The sequence below is a fragment of the Sinocyclocheilus anshuiensis genome, unplaced genomic scaffold (assembly GCF_001515605.1).
Source record: "Sinocyclocheilus anshuiensis isolate Anshui unplaced genomic scaffold, SAMN03320099.WGS_v1.1 scaffold179, whole genome shotgun sequence".
Taxonomy (NCBI): Eukaryota; Metazoa; Chordata; class Actinopteri; order Cypriniformes; family Cyprinidae; genus Sinocyclocheilus; species Sinocyclocheilus anshuiensis.
Window position 1 is genome coordinate 1,177,540 of NW_015549577.1, and position 24,077 is coordinate 1,201,616.

At 36.5% G+C, this 24,077-nt stretch overlaps 1 protein-coding gene across 1 annotated transcript in view; it reads right to left on the minus strand.

The window, feature by feature from the left end:
- LOC107657495 (striated muscle-specific serine/threonine-protein kinase-like) overlaps positions 1-24,077 on the minus strand; it is a 91,808-nt gene that overhangs the window by 17,352 nt on the left and 50,379 nt on the right. Inside the window, exons 4-24 of the mRNA XM_016445599.1 lie at positions 20,488-22,061; positions 20,182-20,325; positions 19,136-19,318; positions 15,550-15,571; positions 15,328-15,451; positions 14,579-14,667; positions 14,275-14,450; positions 12,833-13,093; positions 11,766-11,924; positions 11,483-11,672; positions 8,239-8,438; positions 8,014-8,144; positions 7,847-7,856; positions 7,630-7,734; positions 6,200-6,406; positions 5,982-6,105; positions 4,607-4,779; positions 4,409-4,521; positions 3,108-3,276; positions 2,262-2,361; positions 131-331 (exon numbers count right to left, since the gene is read on the minus strand). Coding sequence (XP_016301085.1) covers positions 131-331; positions 2,262-2,361; positions 3,108-3,276; positions 4,409-4,521; positions 4,607-4,779; positions 5,982-6,105; positions 6,200-6,406; positions 7,630-7,734; positions 7,847-7,856; positions 8,014-8,144; positions 8,239-8,438; positions 11,483-11,672; positions 11,766-11,924; positions 12,833-13,093; positions 14,275-14,450; positions 14,579-14,667; positions 15,328-15,451; positions 15,550-15,571; positions 19,136-19,318; positions 20,182-20,325; positions 20,488-22,061 — 4,455 coding nt within the window. The remainder of the gene's footprint in view (positions 1-130; positions 332-2,261; positions 2,362-3,107; positions 3,277-4,408; positions 4,522-4,606; positions 4,780-5,981; positions 6,106-6,199; positions 6,407-7,629; positions 7,735-7,846; positions 7,857-8,013; positions 8,145-8,238; positions 8,439-11,482; positions 11,673-11,765; positions 11,925-12,832; positions 13,094-14,274; positions 14,451-14,578; positions 14,668-15,327; positions 15,452-15,549; positions 15,572-19,135; positions 19,319-20,181; positions 20,326-20,487; positions 22,062-24,077) is intronic.

The following is a 24,077-nucleotide window of genomic DNA, read 5'->3' on the forward strand; positions in this document are numbered from 1 at the left end:
CAATGAACTACAAGATAATAGTTCGTCATGACAAACTTTGAATGTCACAGAGTTCAAAATAAAAACATAACTTCATTTAATTAAACTTGCTTTTATAGTCGGTGATCCCTAAAGCTCTAACAAAGGATACAGCTCTGTAATGATGATGACTGCATTCTTCTTCTCAAAGGCATCGTGAAAGTAGAGGATCCTCTCATGGTCTAGATGAGACAGGATGTTCAGCTCTCTCAGAGCGGAGGCCTTCCGTTTAGCCCGAGCAGAAATGAACTTGGCTGCATATTCAATCTTTCCCGCCTTCTGTATCACTCGTTTCACATATGAGAACGCCCCTCTAAGGAAAGAACATTTCTCATCAAATCATAGAAAATGAGAATATTTGTTTGGGAAAAAGGTGAAAAAATGGTTTATTAATTAACAGCAAACTAACTGATAATCAGTGGAACAATAGCATGATTCAACCAATGAAAAGATTGTGTCAAAGAAAATATAAGTAATTAATGCTTATTTAATTTAAATGTAATGTGTTAAAATTATGCTTTTGCAGTTTTGTTGCATGCCACTAGTAGCACAGAAATTACACTCTTCACTTTTAAAAATGACCAGTCTAATTGAATAAAGATTTATTGCAATTCACAGTAACATGACTTTGTAATACCTGTTTTTTGGTACAATACTACAAATATAAATGGTTGTTTTAATGTTATTTTTCCAGTTTCTTTGGTGTACAATACCAGTCCATCAATTAACTCTGCTCATACCCTCATTGCTGTAATGTAATTGTGTTTGCCTAGTCTCACCATAGGCAATACTTTGTGTTACATAATAGCACCAAAACCTAGTGAATTCTTCATTCATTTTTTATGATTCCTTATAAAAAAATGTTTCTTGAGCACCAAATCATCATATTAGAATGATTTCTGAAGGATCATGTGACACTGAAGACTGTTGACTGCTGAAAATTCAGCTTTCCCATCACAGAAATAAATAATGAGATTGAAAAGAGACGTTTGAATATGAATATGTTTAAAGAGTAATAATATGTCACAATATTACTGTTCTTGCTGTATTTTGATCAAATAATTTCAGCCCTGGTGAGCATAAGAGACTTTCAAAACATCAAAAAATCTTACCGACCCCAAACTTTTAAATAGTGTTGTACGTACAGAAAAATATTGTGTAAAATACTCAATTTTGAACATTCACATCAACATTTTTCAGTATTGAATGAAACGCATAATCAACTTTTTCTGTTCACCATCTGTGGTCAAAATGTTGCCAAAAGATACAAAGCATCAAAAAGTGCACCTATGATGCCTTAACATCCTTTTAGAGCAGACAGCTCACTAGGTTTTGGAAAAGAGCTATTATGTGTGTAGTGCTGTAGCATGTGTCGGTTTGCAGCGTGTTCAGGTCTTAATAGAACGGTGGCAGTCGGCCATGAAGATTATAATTAAAGCACAGAGAGAGTGACAGCATGCAGAGCAGAGATACAGCGCCACAATGGCTGCACTCCCCTCCGCCCAGTCGAGCGCTCAGTGTACCACTGTGTCAAACAAATAACCCTCCCTTTAAAATGTGGCTTTGACCATCATATATTAAGCAGTTTCAAAGTCGCATTGATGCTGATCTGGGGTGCGTTTCCCAAAAGCATAGTTAGCTAACTATGGTCGTTAGTTCCATTGAACTCTATTTGGTAACAACGGAACTTACGACCATAGTTGCTTTTGGGAAACTCACCCCGACATGGTTCAAAACTGGTATGGTTTGAGAAGCATGTTGAGTAAATCCATGAATATGCAAGTGGCTTTAGAAGCTAATGTACTGTTTATGTCCATATTATTGAACATATTGCCTTAAACTGACAGCCCTAATATTTATATAAAGTGGTTATGGGTAGTTATTCAATACAGAAGCTGCACAAACCTTATTAAAAAATCTGTATGAGGCACAGAGATCCCATTTTTTATAACCTGGGAAATTTCAAGGGTCTTGAGGCCTCTTCTGAAGTGGCTGAATCATTCTTTGATTGTGGAGCTTGAAATTGCATACTTCCCTACTAAAAGTGCATTTGTAATAATGTGCCAACCCTTTCCTCGGCTGAAGCTTTATTAAACCTTAGGCGTGTGTGATGAGTCAGAAGACCTGAGATCTGTCATCAGCGAGAGCTGATGGAGTTGGCTTTTTGAATTTCTAGGCCGACAGAGGAAATCATTAGAGATAAATGGTGCATGTCCAAGTGAGGCTCCGGGCGGATGACTCACCTCCCAATTTCCTTGTGCACATCATAGTAATCAGTGAGCCTCCGCATCTTTCTTAGGATGGACGCCTCATCCACCATGGGGTCGTCTTTGTACTCTTTAACTAGACACAGAAAGCCGTGAAAAAGCCAGTCAAATGAATTGGCAAGTTTTGCTTGATCAGGCTACACATGCACTACGGGTTTAATAGTTGCTTATTTTCAAGTTTTTCTGAAACATTTCACCACCATTTTAATATAAACAAAATAAATATATTTGAATAAACAAAATAAATATGTATTGTTTTTATTACTTTTTTATTCCAAGTGTGCATACAGTATGTAAATAAATTGTTTGAAACTTTATTGTATGTTTTGTTGTGCTTTGTTAACATTATTTTTTGTTTTAGAACAATATTTATTGTAAAAAAAAAAAAAGCTAAAAACGTACGTCTGTGCAATTAATTAAAAAAAATGTATATTTTCCGATAATATTCTGAAATAATATGATTAAAGATACATACCTTTGTACACTTAATCTTACAGTCTCATTCAGTATAAATAATAATAACATTTTATAAAAACTTTGTATTTTTAGGAAGGGGGTCACTTGCAAACAGAGTGGGTTCTTGGCAACAAAAAATTCATAATTGTAATCTTAAGTTAATTATTAATATCCTCATAATTTCAGAAACTCGTTGGAACTGGTGGAGGACCCATCACCCATACAAAATGTTATCTTTGGCCCCACAACAGTGCTGGATTCATCACTTTGTTCCATCTCATCTGGTTAGGACACCAGGTTGCAGTAAGGTGGTGGTGAGTCAACATGCTTAGAAACAACCTCCTTCATTAAAGTGAAAGTGCTTACCGATGTGGACAGTCAGCTCAGCCTTGCAGGACACAGAACCGGCCAGATTCTTAGCAGTACAGGTGTAAACTCCTGAGTCATCGGCTTGAGTGTTCAGTACCACTAGAGAACATTCATTGTCATCGTACACAAATGTGAAATGGCTGCTTTCGGACAGCAGGGTGTCTCCCTGAAAATCAGAAAAACGTCTGAGTGGCCATCCAACGGTTGTGATTTGAATTTAAAATGCATTCGTGTGGGTTTAAGGTGAACAGGGTAGTGAGGAATCAAATAAAAGGCAAAGCCTTGAGGCAGGAGATGGAATAACCAACAGTATCATTCAAAGCATAAATTAGTAGGGATGTAACGATTCACTCAACTCACGATTCGATTCGATTCACGATTTTGGTTTCACGGTTCGATTTGATTCACGGTTATTATAATTTTTTTTAACAAAATTAGATTTAAGACAAATTATAAATTAAATGTGTCCTTTTATTATTGCTTGGACAAAATGCTGCACATTTCTTTGTGAAATTTAAATATAATACTATAATAATATACTAATATAGCACTTGCATATTACTACTCTTTTGTTGCGGCTCGCGGTTAATCGTTACATCCCTATAAATTAGTATGATTTACAGGATGTGATAATGCTCTCAGTGATATGACTCAAGAAAATATGAGGCAAGCAGTGTTAGTGAGAGATCAGCAGGTGAGGCTGAAAAGGTTTGACTTCTAAATCTGAATAAAAGTCAGATCAGCCTTTAAAGTTTTTAATTAAGTTTATCTTTAATGATTTTTTTTTCTGGTGTACATGGGAAATAGAAAAGAGCTGAACCTTCAGCTAAACCCTCAGTGACTATAACTGATATGAAAACAACAAACAACTACCACAGCATGAGTGTCAGGAAAGGCTTATGGTGAAACAGCAAGAATTTTTGGTTTCAAAGAATTGGGGTTTTTAAAAACAAATCTAAAGCCAAGTGCTCCCAGCTGCCCTCTGTAAAATTTGTACATTTATTTTTATATTTATAATGGTAAAAGAAAAATATATTAAGAAATTTTTGCACTTATAATGTTTATTATTTATAATGTAAATTGTTTCTTTGGGTCAAAAACAGTTTTTTCAATTTAAATGGGGTATTTTTTATTACTATTTAAATGCCCAGTTCGCAAGCTGCGATTTTGATGAGTATTACAGGTTTTCACTGCCACAAATCTAGATTTATTAAAAGAGAACAATATATAATAGAATATAAATCCTCAAAAACTATTTTCTAATGAAATGATACGTGCACTGCAACACAAACACACACCTTATACCAGAGGATATCTGGGACAGGCTTTCCTTCAACCACCACTGCAAAACGAGGAGTCTCGCCTACATTCACATCCAGGTCTTCCATGATGGTCTCAAAAGTTGGCGCCACTAGATACAGAGAAATCAATGAGACTCAGAATATGTGCAATAATAAGAAACTCATCCAGTTTGTATTCTGTACACAGCAACATACCTGCCATTTCCAGGGTTAGGGTGCAGGAGTCGCTGCCATACTTGTTGCTGGCGATGCAGGTGAGCTGACCAACATCACTGCTCTTTACCTTGCACAGATTCAGTGTATGCTGGTCATCATCAGGCATGCTCAGCTCAAACAGACCCAGTCTGTTAGACAATGTCACTCCTCCTCTGAAAATATAATGGCAAATAACTGCTCGTTTTCTTTTGTTCAACTACATTCACATGTCCTTGCAAAAGCAAACGCAAAATAGTTTAGGTTATATGACTACACAATTTAATAGATGCAAGAAACAAAAGACAAAACAGAATGCAAATAGGTGTAAAACTGAGAAAACTGTTTAGGGATTCTGAACAAACCCTAACCCCTTAAATTATAGCAACAAAGAATTTTTAGCATAGGAAAACTTGTACTGCACGTCTTTATACAATCAAAGTTACCCTGGGAATCATGATTTGAAAAGGATGGAAGGCATAAAACAATGATTAATTTTTTTTCTGATCATGACACAAAGATATTGTATGGATTCAGAGACTTGCAGCAATGCCAATGAGTCATATGTACTACTATAATGGTACTTTGTCAATTTTGAGGCTTGCAAGTATAAATTCCCACTTTTCATGTATGTAAAAAAGCAGCTCTGACATTCTTATAAATATCTCCTTTTGTATTAGATTTAAGAAACAACATGAAGAAGTGTAAATGATGACAGAATTTTCATTTTTGAGCATTTTTATCCTTTTAAATGTTGTATTTATCAACAGTCCTACAGTTTATGAATAATTATTAGCCATAACAAAAAAGTATATGGCCTATAATTAATTTAACACAAATCAAAATGCATTTCCTGAAATGCCAGTGCTTTTCTAACTTCACTCATAAATGTCTGAAAATGTATAAAGTCACATATTATGAAACAGAACAAACCCTAACCAGTTTTATATTAATAGAGTGCTGTATTAATCATAACAACAAAGAATTATTAACACATGAAAAATTGCACAATGTCTATTCTAAAAAAAAAAAAACGCAGCTATCATGTTTATCATAATTTGAAAGGGTGGAAGTCAGGACTTTTATTTAATAATCATATGGACAAATATGGTGCTTTTTTTGTCGTGAAGCTGGCAAATATATATATATCCAACCACTTTTGTTGTATGTAAAAGAGCAGCTCAGACATTCTGCTAAAGATCTTTTTTGTGTTTTACAGAAGAAACAACATGAGGATGAGTAAATGAGAGTATTTTAATTTCAGCGGTTTAGCCCTTTACGTTTTGTATCAACAGTTTCATAAATTACGAATAATTATTAGGCATAGCAAAAATGAACCCATTCCAAAATGATTCAATGCAATCAAAATGCAAAATACCTCTTCCATGTGACCGATGCATTGACATGGTTGAGAGTCGCTGTGATGCTTAAGGGCTGCTTCTCCACCATATATACAATGTCCGGCTTGTCAATAATTACAGGAGCCTCCTGGAGGTACGGACCTGCAGACGGAGAGATAAAAGCCAGTCTCCTGCAGTAACTCATACATCTCATTAACCCGTCTGACTGTGGCTGTCCTTGTCTGCTGAGGCATACCTCTATCTAGCAGCTGCACTGGCTCGGTGGCAGGCGATGGCTTGCTAAAGGCCTTGCTGGTGATTGATAGCACCCTGAAGGCGTAGCGGACACCTTTAGACAGATTGGTAATGGTATAGGTGGTCTGTTTCAGGCAAGAAGCGATGATGGTCCACTGGATTGACCCTAGAGCTTGCTGCTGAACAGCATACATCAGGGAGCTAGGATCTGGAAATCAAAATCAAAATCGTTTTGCGTTAAGTTTGAAAGCCAAAACCATAAAAGGAAATCTGATTACTTCCGATACATTTTTCAAATACACTGCAAAGAGAGGAACAGCATTTGACAATATGGAACAAGGACACATGGCTTAGGCAGTCAATTCAGCAGTAAATCTGTGATTGTTTCCAACAACATCACCAAGACATAGAATATCTGTTGGAAAGCAATAAATAAAATGTTACGGTACCACAGTGCTAGTAAACTATATTTAGCTGGTGGCCATACTTGGAAATGTGTTAAGGAAATAAGAGGAGGTCAGGTTAATCATCTGTGATGTTATCCAACTAGCGTCACCACACTGTTGCTCTATCAATATTTACTGTACATTTAATATAAAGAGATGCCAATAGAGTGACTCTTGGAAATAAAAATCACAAATGAGATCTCTTTAATGGAAGAGTTCACCCATCATCTAAAATTTGTTAAATTCAATCACTTTTGTTACACAAAGCTGTCATATGACTTTAGAAGACTTAAAACATAGTGCAAAGGTTTCATAATTATGATGCTTCTGTGGTGCTTTTGAATCACGTTTGAAGCTTGAAAGCATCAGTTTCTATGCATTGTAACTGCATGGAAAATAGTGATCATTAAATGTTGTACATCATTAAAAATTTCTTCATTGGTTGGCGAAAGAAATGCATACAGGTTTGAAATTACATGAAAGGCAACAGAAATTTCCATTATTGTCAAACTAATCCTTTAATTTCTCTGTTTCTCCAAAACCACACTAAGATTAAGAAGAGAGCCACTGATCACAAAAAAAGTAGTCCCGTCCCAAACTTACACTATTGGTTGAACCTTATCAAGTTGTAACTGTGGTTCAATTAGTGGTTCAGAAATGACACACTTCACTTTAAGGAGCCTTGTTTCTCTGATTTTGCGCTTAAAAGCCCAATAATCTCAAATTTCTCTTTAGAGTTTCAGATATGTCAATAAGTCTCATTTGTGTTTTTTTTTTTTCATTTCCTCTAAAGCATTTTAGGGAAACATCTGAGAAACAATGGATATTTAAATGAAACATAACTGGGAACTCCATTAAGAATAACTCTATTATCCTACAGCTATGAAAGAGCAACCACTGACCAATTAAAATGTTCCTTTGGGGAACAGTATAAGAACAGTTTCAAAATTAAATGAATATACATAAATAACATGCATAATTATACCAATGGACGGATCCAGTCTTCTGGGTTTCTTCCAGCTTAGTGTGATAGTCTTGCCAGTGATGGACTCAATAACTGGGGCCCCATCTGGCGGGTCAGGAAGGATGTCTAAAACGGCAAAAGTGTCAGTCAGAATATTTATTTGGTGCCAGAGTCGTCTCTCGCTATTTTTCACACATGCACACATATGCTTCAGTCTTAAAATAAATTGTAGTATTACTTTGAACAGTCTGGGATGTGGAAAAGATCAGAAATAACAGGGTGACTACAGATATGAACAAGTTTTTAAGATTTTTTTAAAGATATATATAAAAAAAAAAATTTAATACCACCTTATGTGAAATTTAAGACCAAACCTGTGATGGAAATACACATTATATTACATACGTATATGTAATATTTAATGTATGATGCATTGACGTGGTTGAGAGTGACTGTGATGCTTAAGGGCTGCTTCTCCACCATATATACAATGTCCGGCTTGTCAATAATTACAGGAGCCTCCTGGAGGTACGGACCTGCAGACGGAGAGATAAAAGCCAGTCTCCTGCAGTAACTCATACATCTCATTAACCCGTCTGACTGTGGCTGTCCTTGTCTGCTGAGGCATACCTCTATCTAGCAGCTGCACTGGCTCGGTGGCAGGCGATGGCTTGCTAAAGGCCTTGCTGGTGATTGATAGCACCCTGAAGGCGTAGCGGACACCTTTAGACAGATTGGTAATGGTATAGGTGGTCTGTTTCAGGCAAGAAGCGATGATGGTCCACTGGATTGACCCTAGAGCTTGCTGCTGAACAGCATACATCAGGGACCTAGGATCTGGAAATCAAAATCAAAATCGTTTTGCGTTAAGTTTGAAAGCCAAAACCATAAAAGGAAATCTGATTACTTCCGATCCATTTTTCAATTACACTGCAAGGAGAGGAAACTGTGCTTGACAATGTAGAACAAGGACACTGAAATTTTATGGCTTAGGCAGTCAATTCAGCAGTATATCTGTGACTGTTTCCAACAACATCACCAAGACATAGAATATCTGTTGGAAAGCAATAAATAAAATGTTACTGTACCACAGTGCTGGTAAACTATATTTAGCAGGTGTCCATACTTGGAAATGTGTTAAGGAAATAAGAGGAGGTCAGGTTAATCATCTGTGATGTTATCCAACCAGTGTCACCACACTGTTGCTCTATCAATATTTACTGTACATTTAATATAAAGAGATGCCAATAGAGTGACTCTTGGAAATAAAAATCACAAATGAGATCTCTTTAATGGAAGAGTTCACCCATCATCTAAAATTTGTTAAATTCAATCACTTTTGTTACACAAAGCTGTCATATGACTTTAGAAGACTTAAAACATAGTGCAAAGGTTTCATAATTATGATGCTTCTGTGGTGCTTTTGAATCACGTTTGAAGCTTGAAAGCATCAGTTTCTATGCATTGTAACTGCATGGAAAATAGTGATCATTAAATGTTGTACATCATTAAAAATTTCTTCATTGGTTGGCGAAAGAAATGCATACAGGTTTGAAATTACATGAAAGGCAACAGAAATTTCCATTATTGTCAAACTAATCCTTTAATTTCTCTGTTTCTCCAAAACCACACTAAGATTAAGAAGAGAGCCACTGATCACAAAAAAAGTAGTCCCGTCCCAAACTTACACTATTGGTTGAACCTTATCAAGTTGTAACTGTGGTTCAATTAGTGGTTCAGAAATGACACACTTCACTTTAAGGAGCCTTGTTTCTCTGATTTTGCGCTTAAAAGCCCAATAATCTCAAATTTCTCTTTAGTTTCAGATATGTCAATAAGTCTCATTTGTGTTTTTTTTTTTTCATTTCCTCTAAAGCATTTTAGGGAAACATCTGAGAAACAATGGATATTTAAATGAAACATAACTGGGAACTCCATTAAGAATAACTCTATTATCCTACAGCTATGAAAGAGCAACCACTGACCAATTAAAATGTTCCTTTGGGGAACAGTATAAGAACAGTTTCAAAATTAAATGAATATACATAAATAACATGCATAATTATACCAATGGACGGATCCAGTCTTCTGGGTTTCTTCCAGCTTAGTGTGATAGTCTTGCCAGTGATGGACTCAATAACTGGGGCCCCATCTGGCGGGTCAGGAAGGATGTCTAAAACGGCAAAAGTGTCAGTCAGAATATTTATTTGGTGCCAGAGTCGTCTCTCGCTATTTTTCACACATGCACACATATGCTTCAGTCTTAAAATAAATTGTAGTATTACTTTGAACAGTCTGGGATGTGGAAAAGATCAGAAATAACAGGGTGACTACAGATATGAACAAGTTTTTAAGATTTTTTTAAAGATATATATAAAAAAAAAAATTTAATACCACCTTATGTGAAATTTAAGACCAAACCTGTGATGGAAATACACATTATATTACATACGTATATGTAATATTTAATGTATCAAATATATCATCACTGTCAACAATGCTATTCATTATTATGATATACAGCGAACTTTTCATATCAGCAGACAATATCCCATACAAATTTAAAAAAAGCACCGCATCACCAAGATTTTTGGTGTTAATGTATCAAATATATCATCACTGTCAACAATGCTATTCATTATTATGATATACAGTGAACTTTTCATATCAGCAGACAGTATCCCATACAAATTTAAAAAAAGCACCGCATCACCAAGATTTTTGGTGGTGTAAACAATTTATTCCGAAGCAATATTTTCATCAGTGTTCTATCAGCTTTTACACACTTAAAAAAACGTAAATGTTTTTAATATTTACCCCAGGATGTTATTTACCTTTATAAAGACCAATATTTTTTAACCTTATTAAATGTATGCGTCATCTTTCATGTCAAATTCTTACAATTAATCAAGAAATTCAACATACTCTACCGGGCTGTTAACAATCAAATTAAATAATTTACACTGCAAAAAAAAAAAAAATCACATCTATTTTTTGGTTTTTACTCTGGGAACTTGTGTAATATGCATGTTTAATGTGTCAATACTGTAGTCACTAATCCTTGAAATCATGTAGAGATGATGTTCAGATTGTGGCCAAAATATTATCATAATACACAGTAATATATAAAAAATGTGCATGACAGGTTTTTTTTTCTTTTTCTTTTTTACTTAGCCTTTTTTAAGATACTCTTTTTCCTAAATATAATATATTGGAATATATTTCCAATATATTCAATATTGTCAAACATAGCTAACAGAAGCCACTGATATATTAAAGGGGTCATATGATGCGTTTTCAATTTTTCCTTTCTCTTTGGAGTGTTACAAGCTCTTGGTGCATAAAGACATTTCAAACTTTTTTCTGAAGTGTTAGATATAAACCCGCAATTGCAAGAAAAAAGTCAAAATTGTGAGATAAAAAGTCAGTTACCTTTTAATGTTTTTAATTCTTTATTCCTTTATCCGACTTCTCAAAATGTTGACTTTTTTCTTGCAACTACTTTTCTTGCATCTCAAAATTCAGACTTTTCTTCTCAGAATTATATCTCACAATTCTGTCTATTTCTCTCAGAATTGTTTGTCGCAATTCTGAGTTGATATTTCGCAATCTGACTTTTTTCTCAGAATTGCAAGAAAAAAGTCACTATTACCTTTTTATTTATTTTTTTATTTCTTATTCCTTGTGGCGACTTTTCACAATTTGGACTTCTTCCTTGAAATTGATAGTTTATATCTCACAATTCAGACTTTTTTTCTCAGAATTATTTCTCAGTTCTGAGTTTATATCTCGCAAAAGAAGAAGAACTTTCATTTTTGGGTGAACTAAACCTGTAAAACAAGGTCTGAGTGAATCATTAGTCACAAGGTCATACATTTGAGAGGATATTGCTGGTCTGGGCTCCTGCACATATAGCTCCGCTGCGCACTCATCCTCTCCGTGTGAGTTCCGTGCTACTACTGTGTAGAGACCCTCATCTTCATTATTAACATGAGAGATGATTAATGAGTGCCGTCCACCTTCTTTTACGATCCGAATGTCTTCGCTTTCCTCCAGCGGATGATCTGTTGAAGACATGACACACAAATGACTCAACCATCTTGATGTTACTTTACAGGACTGACACTGGGAGGCACTCAAGGGAATTAGATTCATACCAAAGTGGCTCCAGATGACCTGAGGAGGTGGCGTCCCACTGACCTTGCAGTCAAATCGAGCATTACGACCCTCTATAACTTCTAGTACATCCAGTTTACGGGTGAAGAGGGGCTCTATGGATGCTACGACCTTTAGCTTGGCACTAGAGGTCAGCTCCTCTGTAATTCACATGACATGTGAAGTGAAATTGACCATTTGAGCTGCTCATGTCATGAAACCTTTGGCAAAAAGGGTCATCCTTATAACCCTAGCAACATGTTTATTTATGGGCTTAAAACGGGCAGTTTCTTTTGTTGCTACAGCATGTTTTAAGGAATAGTTCACTCAAAAATAAAAACTCATTATTGTCATTATTTTCTCACCTTCATGTTGTTCCAAACCTGTATGACTTTCTTTATTCTATGGAACACAAAAGAAGATATTTTGAAAAATGTGTTTATTTTGTCCATGCATTGTTGTTTTGGACTGCATTGACAAAAAAAACAGTTGAAAAATATATTTTTTTGTCAGATTTTAAACAACATGAGGGTGAGGGTGAACTATCCCTTAAAGCTTTCTGAGCACAACAGTCCACTCTGAAATATATTTATGGGCTTAAAACGGGCAGTTTCTTTTGTTGCTACAGCATGTTTTAAGGAATAGTTCACTCAAAAATAAAAACTCATTATTGTCATTATTTTCTCACCTTCATGTTGTTCCAAACCTGTATGCCTTTCTTTATTCTATGGAACACAAAAGAAGATATTTTGAAAAATTTGTTTATCTTGTCCATGCATTGTTGTTTTGGACTGCACTGACAAAAAAGCAGTTGAAAAATATATTTTTTTGTCAGATTTTAAACAACATGAGGGTGAGGGTGAACTATCCCTTAAAGCTTTCTGAGCACAACAGTCCACTCTGAAATATGCTGGTCAAACTGTATAGGCCAGACTGAAATAATCATGATGATTGTTAAAAAATAAACTTCAGTTGCAGAGTAGCAGGTGCTACACCCAGCCAAGAAATTGTCATTCCTCATGATACAGTATGACTCGTTTAATGTGTGGACCAATACCAAGCTGCTCACCTTTGGCTGTGCTTAGTTTGCACGTGTATGTTCCACTGTCATCCTCATGTACAGAGTTAAGCAGCAGCCTGCACCTTTTCCCGTCAAAGTGCATCTTACAGTTCAACAGAGCTGGTTGGATGAGTTTCCCATCTGACAGCCAATCAACATCTGTGTCCTGTGGGCCGATCACATGACACTCGAACAAGGCAGTCTCCCCTGCCTTCACCATCATGTCCCTCACTGGCCGAATGATGGCCAGGCCTGGCTCTATTGGACGAGCTGGAGGAAAAAAACCATAAGGATCAACTAAAGAGTGGTGAAGAAAAGAAAAACCCTATAAGAAAATCCAGAGCTTAAGTTTAAAGCGCACAGGAGTCTTTGCATGTGCCTAATCTGCTACAGATATAAAAGACAGTCTGCTAATAGCATGTGTTGTACAGCAGAGCAAAGGTGTCTGTCAGCAGAATCCGTTCAAGGCTCAGTACGGATCAGCTCAAAATTATACCTAGAGTGCAAAATTATAAAACTTTCAGACTTATAAAACTTACACTGATCTTAAAATGTATATTATGCCAAGGATAAGCAAATGCATATTAAACCAAGGGAACATTTATTTGATTAAAAATACAGTAAAAACTGTATTACTGTGAAATACTATTACAATTTAAAATGACAATTTTAATACATTTTAAGATACATTGCAAATCTTAATTCAGCAGCTATTACTTCAGTCTTCAGTGTCAAATGATCTGTCAGAAATCATTCTGATATGTTGATTTGGTGCTGATAAAAGTATGAATTTTTTTCCTTCATAACTCAATCTTACTGACCCCAAACTTTTGAACGGTAATGTATATATTAAATATGCTTTAATATTATATAAATTATAGTTAGATTTGAATAAAACACTGTAAAAATTGAAAAATATATTTTTTAACAACACTGATGCAAAGCTTCTAAAAGATGCATTAAAAGGCAAAACTGCATTAAAGTCTAAACTGTATTTACTGCATAGAAATCATTGAGAGAAAATTATACAACCACTAAAAAATTTTTAATTATATTAAACCAAGGTATGACCATTTCTTCTGCAGTCATGTAAAAGCTACTCGCATTATGTATTCAAACACATTCACTGACTTGCACTGAAATCAGCTGCTGCATTAATTATTTGAAAAATCCTATTTATTAAATATTCAAAAGGTGATAAGCAGTGTTGAGGAAGCTACAAACTGAAGTACTTCAACTACAGTGATTTTCAGGGTAATGAACCTATGAATGGCTTATTTATATTTGTCACTGCATATTAAGCTGAGCAAGAAGAAAGTATTTTAACGATGAAAATGACACATCATCTTTAAGAAACAGTACAGAATTATCAACACTTGGGTCTCCGTGATTTATCATGCTTGTGATTCATTAATGCACACAAACCATGCAAGACTAGCTGAAACCCTTACCTTTCACCTCCAGTTTGCCCTCACACTGTTTAGTCCCATACTCGTTGATGATCTTGCAGGTGTAAACACCAGAGTCTGACTTCTGTGCCGATTTAATTATAATTTCAAAGTTGCCCTCTTCTGTCTCATGGACGATATGCCGTGCATCCGTTTTAATGGTTACTCTGTCTCTCAGCCTGATACAAAGGAAAATAAAAGTTTAGTTATGACACAATATATCAAAATGAACAAAGAGTCCATACTGTTTAAAACAATATTATGAGTTGTTTAATCTAGACAAATAAAGGTAAAGATTTTAACGCACCAGTAAAGCATGGGTTTAGGCTGTCCACTCACTCGAACAGACATTTTCACCTCTTGACCCTCTATAACTGTTTGGTCTCCAATAACAACCTATTATGTTGGTAAACACAGAGGCTCATTATTGGTTTGTAAAGATAATAGAAACTAAAAATATTAAATGCAAATGTGCAGATAATACGAACCCCTACAGTGACATGTTGATGGTAAAAAAAAAAAATTGAGATGGGAGGAAAAGTAATTTTTCAATGATTTTGCGTTTTCTCCTACAGTCTATGGTTTTCTCACAAAACTTTGGCATTCCCCTGAAAAAAAAATTGCTTGAAAAACTATTCCATTCCCCAAAAAAACTTCGCATTTGCTCAATAAACATTTGTGATAGAAATAAAATGAAGTGGAAGGATGCGAACAAACTTTTCTTGGGGGAACACAATACTTTTGCGAGAGAACCCAAGAGCATTTTTCCTCCCATCTTACGTTTTTTTCATGACCATTTTTTACATGCACAAAAATATCCAGAAAACTAATCAGCATCTCCATGTTTTCCCAAAAGAAAAAAAAGAATAGCAGGAATGGTCATGTTTAAGATTATTTTGATTATGAGGATTACATGTTCATATGGATATTCCAATCGCTATTGAGCATCTAAACGTCTTTTCGGGAATAGAAATGGGATCTTCCTTATTTGGAAAATGTGCATGTAAAAGTGCTCAATGATGTATTCTGATATAATATTTTAGTATTATCTGATACCTGAAATGATGGAGGCTCCTTGAATCGAGTATCCACGATCTTCCTCGGCTCAGGTCCCCTGTAGGAGGAGAAATCCATCCCCTCCTCAAGAGGACTGAGGTACTCCTCATCAGATGTGATGGGACTGTTTTTTTCATGACCATTTTTTACATGCACAAAAATATCCAGAAAACTAATCAGCATCTCCATGTTTTTCCAAAAAAAAAAAAGAATAGCAGGAACCCACGCTGGTCCTGACTGGGCTCTGTGAGAAACACCAATGGGATTGGAGTGGATTTTACAAGCAATACTTACAGATTTGCATGTTTACATCTCCACACTTTGGCAACCTTTAACAAGTATAGTCAACACTCATCTCAATAACGCCATTAAAAACATCTGTAGAACATTATGATTTTATTTACTGTTTGTTCAAAAACATCACAGATGTAAAATTCACAGAGAATTACTTTTTGTTTTTGGCTCTGACAGAGAGAAATGGATTAGAAAGGTGACGACGGGTAAAAGACATGGGCCGAATACAAATCAGGATCCCTGAAGAGAAAGGATACTGTAATCCCAAATCCAATCTCAGAAAGGTCCAGTGACAACGTGAATGCCAGCGCTGGGGACAGATTGCTTTCAAAAAGCATCACAAAAACAGAGGATGAAGAAGATTTACTCAGAAGAGTGTCTAACAACAAGTTTGTTATGCTATGTAGGAAATTTTAAAGGATTTTCAGTGGCATTCATATGATCATATTCATTCGTATTTTGCGTCCTGTTTTCTCATTGTGTTTCATTCTAATTTTTCACTTGTACTAGTGTTTGTCATTTTTGTTTATTATATTGGTGTTTTTCTTTTCTAATTGTATCTTTACTGTAAAGTGTCCTTAAGCACTGGAAAGGCTCTATATAAATAAAACATTATTATTATTATTATCAGAAGACAAGGAATGTGATTTTACAGCTGTGCTCATTACATTAGCATGTAGGTTCATGGCTGTGATGTAAACTAAAAGCTATTGGCTATTTAACCCTCTAACTCTTCTGTAGGTCCTGCTTCAACTTCATGTTTCAACAAACAGTAATGAAATCAGTGATAATTGAGCCATTTGCAGCCATCAATGTAAAGCTAAACTGTTGATGTTGATTTACAAATGGACATACAGAAATAAGCTACTGAACTGAGGCCTCATTTCACAGACAGGGTTTAGGTTAAGCCAGTATTAGGTCATAGTTCAATTAGGACATTTAAGTATCTTTTATAAACGTGCCTTAGAAAATAACATTACTCATGTGCATCTTGAGACAAAACAATGGCACTGACATATTTTAAGATCAGTCAATGCATGTTTCATTCAGGTAAAACAGCCCAGACATGCATTTTAGTCTAGGACTAAGCCTTGTCTGTGAAATCGGGGGTGAGAGTCATTCCTTAAGTGAGGTACATGTGTAAACACTTGAAACCGTTTGACATGAGAGGCCCGAAGCCACGGCGTGCAATGAGACTCGGCAATGTATGTACCAGGAGAAAAAATAGACACCATGTCTCTTCTTACACACAGCTTAGAGCATATATATTACCGTGAACCCGGGTATGATTCTAATTTCAAAGCGGTAACATTTTCAAGAACACCAAATGTCTCAAAGGCAGTGATTACTTTCACTTTTTACAAAAGAAAAAAAAAATGAACTTTTAAAACAAACGGAGTATTCTAAAAATTAGAAAAATCAAAGCTTGGTCAAATTCTGTAATATTGTACCATTCTTTGAAAACCCACCATGCAAATTCTTGAACACAAACCTACCTGGCCCTGCTCCTTCACCCAGACCTTGGCCATGTACTAAGCCAAAACCGAGTGCACCAGCACATGTTCAGTCCCAGCAGTATTTGTATAAATATGTCAGCACCTTAGTGAATGCCCCCAGATTTCAACTGGTAATCTGGTGCAGGCACTATGTCTTCTGTACCCTCCCTTGCTCTTTCTCTCTGGCTCTCTCACTTTCAATAAGACACTACCTCTCACATTTACATCAGCACAAACAGATCCAGATGTCCTCCATTTTTTCCATTCAAGTCAAAGGAACTGCCATAAAATACTTCTCATAGCAACCATCCTATTTATATGCCTCTAACAAACTCTGTCACTTCTGCTGTAGCTCAGCAAACCTACTATAGTAGCATGAACTAAAGAAAATTACTTTCATGTAAGTCTTTCCTCTGTCAATAAAATGGTTCTTGAAATTTCTCAGGAGCAACTGTTTAGCTGTTGTGTCACTGTGGAAAATAAAGACCTATTTGGCAACAACATTTAATGGCATGTTTTAACAACATGCTGTCAATGAAGTAACACAAGGATCCACTGTATATGAGATTATTAAGAGACTGTTTCATGGAAGAAGGATAGCTAAAAATACCCCTGGTATTCACCGCCCTAATAAGGCAAAGCTTCTCTCTCTCTTTCTAACTAAACGAAGGTGCACAACGAAAATATTAGAATATGTATTCAGACATCCCCACCAGACAAGCCTTATTTTGCATTTTCTGCAATGATTCATGGTAAAATGTGTTAAACAAAACCATAAAAACAATTACCAAGAATAAATAAATAAATCCTTTACTGTCCACAAAGTGAACATTTGTCTTCAGCTTCACCATATACAATATTAAAAAACAACACAATGAATCCAAATCTTAAAAACAACATAAAAACCTAAAAATGCAAACATTATACATGCTGTATATTTCACCATATTTCCATATGCACATATACAATAATAAACTAAACTAAAACAGAAATAATAATAATAATAATAATAATGAATTTAGGTGAAATATGCCATAATCTCTTCATAAAACTAGCAAAGCGACTACAGCTGTTTTGACTAAAAAGTGTTTTGGCTAACATTTCCAATTTGTCCAGCCTCATCCACATTTGTGCTTGCATTTTTTTAATTCATTATGAGGCCAGAATGCAGTTAAACAATTGATAAGCTACTACTAAATATTGTAGAAACTTAATTTGCTGGAAAGTTGCTTTGCAACGATTTGTATTGTGAAAAGCGCTATACAAATAAACTTGAATTGAATTCATATGTTCAAATTAACCTCTGAGTTGCTATGGTAACTACCCAGACGGAACCATGGTTGGAGAACTAGGGAGATATTATAGAGAAAATGAAAAATCAAAGCAGCTCAAAAAAATTATAGAGGAGGCACTGGAAAACCAAACAGAGAGCTCATGTGAGAGCTGGTAGAGAGGAAAAAAAGTTTTATGGTTAATTTAATGACTATTTTGCTTTAAGGGTGATTTAAACACCAACACAATGATGCTAACTCCTTCCCTGCAGGGCTGCATGTTGACAGTGTGACTCACTGCCTTTGATCCTACTTAGATATCTGAAGGTATTGAAATTCACTCCTCTAAAATCCCATACGTTACCCTTCAAACTCCCACATCCTCAACTCAGGCTGGAAACACGATATGCTCATCCTTGCTGCACAAAAAATATTTACTCAAAACATTTACTTGGAGGCATTCTCTGCATTGTTTAAAACCAAATATCCAGCTCAAGGCAAGTAAAGCGTTTAAAATGATCTGATACTTCTGACTAAGACATGAAAATTAGGAAATCTAATTCTAAGTCTTCTAAAAAAGATTAAGGGTGTTCACACATGAATTCATTCGTTTTAATTGAGAGTTGGAGATTTGCCGCGACGTGAGTGACAGCTATCACTGCCAACCAACCAACAGCAGAGCAAACTGCTGTCAGTGTTAATGTCCATTAAGAAGGGACATCTTACAGTTTTCACCATAAAACTCACCTGATTTGATGAAAAGTGTAGCGCTGCTGGACACCTCGCCGACCTCGTTAGTAGCAGTAACTGTGTATGTTCCTGCATTAATTGGCTTTGTCCATTTGAGGAGCAATGAATGCCTTTCTCCCTCTACCTTCACAACATGAGTTGGGCTGTTCTTGATCTCAGTGTTGACTCTCTTCCATGTAACTGTATATAAAATACATTTATTTGCTGTAACATCCCTAGAAAGTACAGTCTTATTTCTGAGACACTCTGGAATTACCTTTGTGCTTGAAATGTGGGCAAAGACTCAAAAGAAGTCCCTACAAGTGTTGCTGTCTGAAGACATAGTACTGATAGTACTGTTTAGCTGACAACTTGTAAGGCAAGGCAAGTTTATTTATATAGCACATTTCATACACAATGGTAATTCAAAGTGCTTTACATCAAAGAAATGAAAAAATAATAAAAAAAGAATCACAACAAGAAGACAAGGAATTTAAAACTTTGAAAATGATTTACAAATTTATTTAAGAGGTTTAAAATGAATTTAAAACAGTTAAGAATAGAAAATGATTATACATAAAATATAGTGCAATCAGTTCGGACATTGCACAGTGCTCATTCAGTAAATGCACAGCTAAACAGATGAGTTTTGAGTCTGCATTTAAATGTGACTAATGTTTTAGCACATCTGATCTCTTCTGGAAGCTGATTCCAACTGCGATCGTATAAAACGCAGCACTGAGATCTAGTAGTACCAGCACTGATATTTTGCCAGAATCACAATTTAAGCGAATATCATTTATTATCTTAATGAGCGCTGTCTCTGTGCTGTGATGCGGTCGGAAACCAGATTTAAAATTGTCCAGGTATCCATTTGAGTTTAAGTATTTGTTCAGCTGATTGTAAGTTAATGTAAAGTAATTTTTTGAGTAAATGATTCAGAGTCAACAGGGACTACACCATGACTGCATCCCTGTGATGCTCATGTATTACAGTTACAAGTCAAATAGGCAAGATGCTAAAGGTTCTGTTTGAAGTTATTACGGCAGAAATAAAGGACTTACCTTCTGGGCGAGGGGTGCCACTGATGATGCATTTTAAAAGCACCTCTGTTCCAGTAAAGGCCACAGTGTCCTGAAGTGGAAACTCAAACACAGGAGCCTCTAGAGGATCCTCTCCTGCAGACACGTACGAGTCGTCTGAAGATTCTGTAACAGCATAAGATGTCTGTCAGATCCAGTAGACATGATATTCCTCAAATATAATATCCAACTTGAATTGGAGGTGCATTGCAAATCAGGGTTGTCTCAGTATTTCTCAGGTTTCTCAAGGTCAAGGATTTGCATGCCACTGGAAATGCCTAAACTTACCAAATTCAGGGGACATTGGTCTTTGTCTGCGTCCTCTTCCTCTGCTTCTTTGGGGTTTTTCCTCTTTAGCAGTGCCACTTTTCTTAGACTTTTCAGTCTTTTCTGCAGGTGTGTCCGTCTCCATTGGCTCCTCTTCAACAATAATTTTTGGTATGGTGAGCTTTGGTGCCGTTGGCAAAGGAGTCACATCCAGCTCCATCTTTTCCTCAGATGAGGAAGATGAGGAAACTCTTGGAGGTTTGGGGGGAGCTTGGACAGGACATTCTTGAATAGCTACAGTTTCTCCTTGCACCAGAGGACTTTCAGGCCTTCTTTCCAGTTTTCTCAGCGTGACCTCTATTGGCGTCTTCCTATGCATGGACTCATCATCTGCTTGTGGAAGTTCCTGAACACGAACAACCCTCTTTACTAGTGGACTTGCAGGTCTTGGTTCCACCTTGCGTAATGTCATCTCTAAGACATTTCGGGATGGTGATTCAGATCTACCTCGAGAGCGCTCTTCAGCCATGGCAGTAATCTCTACAGTTGGAGACCTTCGGGGACTATCTCTGCTCGGGCTTGGACCCCAAAGTCTTGGAGATCTTTGTCCAGGTAAATCAGAGAGTGACATGGCCTCTGGAGGGGATGGTTCTTGTCCAAATGTGCTTACCAACTTGGTGGTTGGGACAGACCGATCACTTTCAACTTTTTCCAGTGACTGTTGTGCCAGCTGGTCTTTTCGTCTGCGAGATGGTGATTTTGGAGGTGATCGTTCTTTTGGTTGTCCTCTCTCTCTCATCTCTTGTTCTCGCTGAGCACGCTCTCTATCCTGCAGCTTTTGAAGAACCTGAGGTGGGATGGGCTCTAACTTACTTACAGGCTGCCTGCTCCTGCGAAAAGTAGAGAGCTGCTCTGTTGAGAAGGATTTCTTCATGTGTGGTTTACCGACAAGCTTTTTGATGCGCTGGAGCTCCTCTGTGAACTTGTTCTCAATGTCCTGCACCTTTTGGGTGTAACGGGGTCTGTCCTCCAGGGAAGCAGCCCGCTGTTTGAACACGGTCCTTCTCTGGGCTGCGTCTGCCTTCAGAGCCTCACGAAGGTCTTCTTTGGAGCTCTCCCTCGAGATTCCCAACCGGCTCCCTCCTTCATCAGAGTCAATAGACGAGGCTCTATTAAATCCAGCCCAAGAGCGTCCGGATATAGATCCCTCTGGGTTATCGATACTTCTTCTGCGCTCTTCAAAGACTCGCACCTTCTCAAAGATCTTGGAGCTAGCTCTTGTCAGTTTTGGTGAGGGCCGAGGTGTAAGTTCCTTACGGGAATACTCGCTGACAGGGGTTTGGGGTCGAGAGTCTTGAGCACTACTCTGAGACATGCCTGAGGATTTGGGTTGCTTTATCTTCTCCTCAAACTCTCCTGGTACTGTGTCTTGATATTCAGTTGGCACGACAACTTTCTTGCGTGGGGCTAGGGGTGTGGCAGGGGCTGAACCAGAACAGCTGAGCAAAGGAGAGGCAGTAGAGCGGCCAATTTTGGGGGAAGGGGGTGGTAGGACTTGAGGGGGAGATTCCCTCAAAACTTCTTCAGATGGGCTCCTAAAAGAAGGTGTTTGAGGGAAATGTTCTGTTAGAGTATGGGGTTATGCAAGGGGAGGAGCCCAACTGTTTGGATGAGGACTTTGGAAGAGGGGCCAGAGAGGCTAATTTCTCTTATGTGGGACCTTAAATGGGACTGTCTACATGTGTTTGTGTACAAGTTACTTCAAATCTACTTCTGTTAATGTCTTAATTTGAGCAAAATAATTAGCTTTTTTAAATGAGGAAGGAGTGTGTGAACCTTCATAATTTTCAAATTTCAGGAGAGGTAAATAAAGAAAATAAAAAATGATGAGCTTCTGTTAATTGCATTTTCTAATTAGTTACGGTTGATAAATTGAAATATAAAAATAATGCGAGGGGATGTTCAGAGCATGAATAAAATGTATTCTATTAATCTTGGAGTGACAGTCAAGACTAGTGGTTGAACGGATCGTAGTTGATCCGTGATCAGTACGGACCAACCCCCACGTTTCGGCACATGTGATCCGCGGATTAACTGCAAAATTTAAACATAATAAAGTGAAAGTTTATCATTTGTACGTGTTTACACACTCAAGCGATTTTAAACCATTCCAGCAAAAGAAACTCGATTCGTTACTCGCGCACTGTTTTCTATGCGCATGCACAGCCGCACACACATGACGTGCGCATAATGATAAATTCTCATATGTTAACGCCTCATTTCTTTACAGAAGATGATTCTATATTTTATTAATGTTCCACTAAATTATGCAATCTGAAGAGTTTTGAGCGCTCTCTCCCGTCTCACTGTCATCACACTTAGTGGGGCAGAAATGTCATCAAAATGATTTTAAAAATAAAAATAGCCATTTAATGAGTTTCTGTTTTTAGGAGTTAGCCTATCACACAAACAAGAGTCCTGTTTTTCTGAATATCTGCACGATCGCAAATGCACAATAAACAAGTTACTGAGTAACTTTTAGACACAAAATTCCATTTTGCTCCGTCGAAAAGAAAATAGAACAAACAGCAGAATGGCTGTGTCTCTGAGCAACACGGTGTTTTGTTCCTCAGCGTTACATGGACCAGTAAATAATTCAATCAGGCTATAAGTACAGTCATTTGCTAAGTTAAATGAATTGGCATTTCAAATGAATTGGTTGATTTAAGTATTCAACTCGCTCATTAAAACAGTTACTTGCTGCCACCTACTGGCGGTTGTATATTCATATTTATAAAAGTAGCTTATTATTTAATATTACATCTAAATTTTGACTAGGCTGGACATTTTGCATATTAATTGTTAATTATTTTTTGTGTATTTTGTGTTACTCCATAATGATGTTCTAGTTGAGGGCATTTGTAGTGTATAAGTATAGGGCCCAAACACAACCTCAAGCCCAGGGTCCCCGGCCCCCTAAGTCCTGCCCAGATCATTATATTGGATCCGTGCAACAGGTCTTAAAGGGACAGCAGCTTATAAATACCTGCTGCTGTCATTAACGCTAATCAAACAACAAAACACAGCTTTGACAAAGATCAATCTATATTTAATTTATACAGTAAACACTATGCAGTGTTATTTTACACTTAATTATTACATTTCTGTACCTGAATACTAATAATACTTTAAACTTTTTTTTTTTACCTTTATTAGTTATGTTAGTTTTTGCTGTCTAGCGACTTTTATTTGTAACATTGTTCTGTTGTATTTATATATGCTTGTAATTTGTGTATTTGTTCTTATTTTTTCTGGCTGTTCACCTGTCTTTAATCAACTTTCTTAGTTAGCCTAGTAGTTTTTGCTGTGGTATCAAAGTACTTCGCTTTAAGTACTAAATAGAAAGCAAAGTTACATTGAAATATTTTTTTTTTGCTGATCCGGAAAACGATCCAAGGCTCAAAAACCGTAATATGATCCGAACCGTGAGTTTTGTGATCTGTTGAACCACAAGTCAAGACCACATTTAAATGTAAAGTTACACTATGTCTACAAGGCTAAGAAATCTGAATTCTTTCTTAAAACAAATTGTAATTTATTTGTCTTTTACA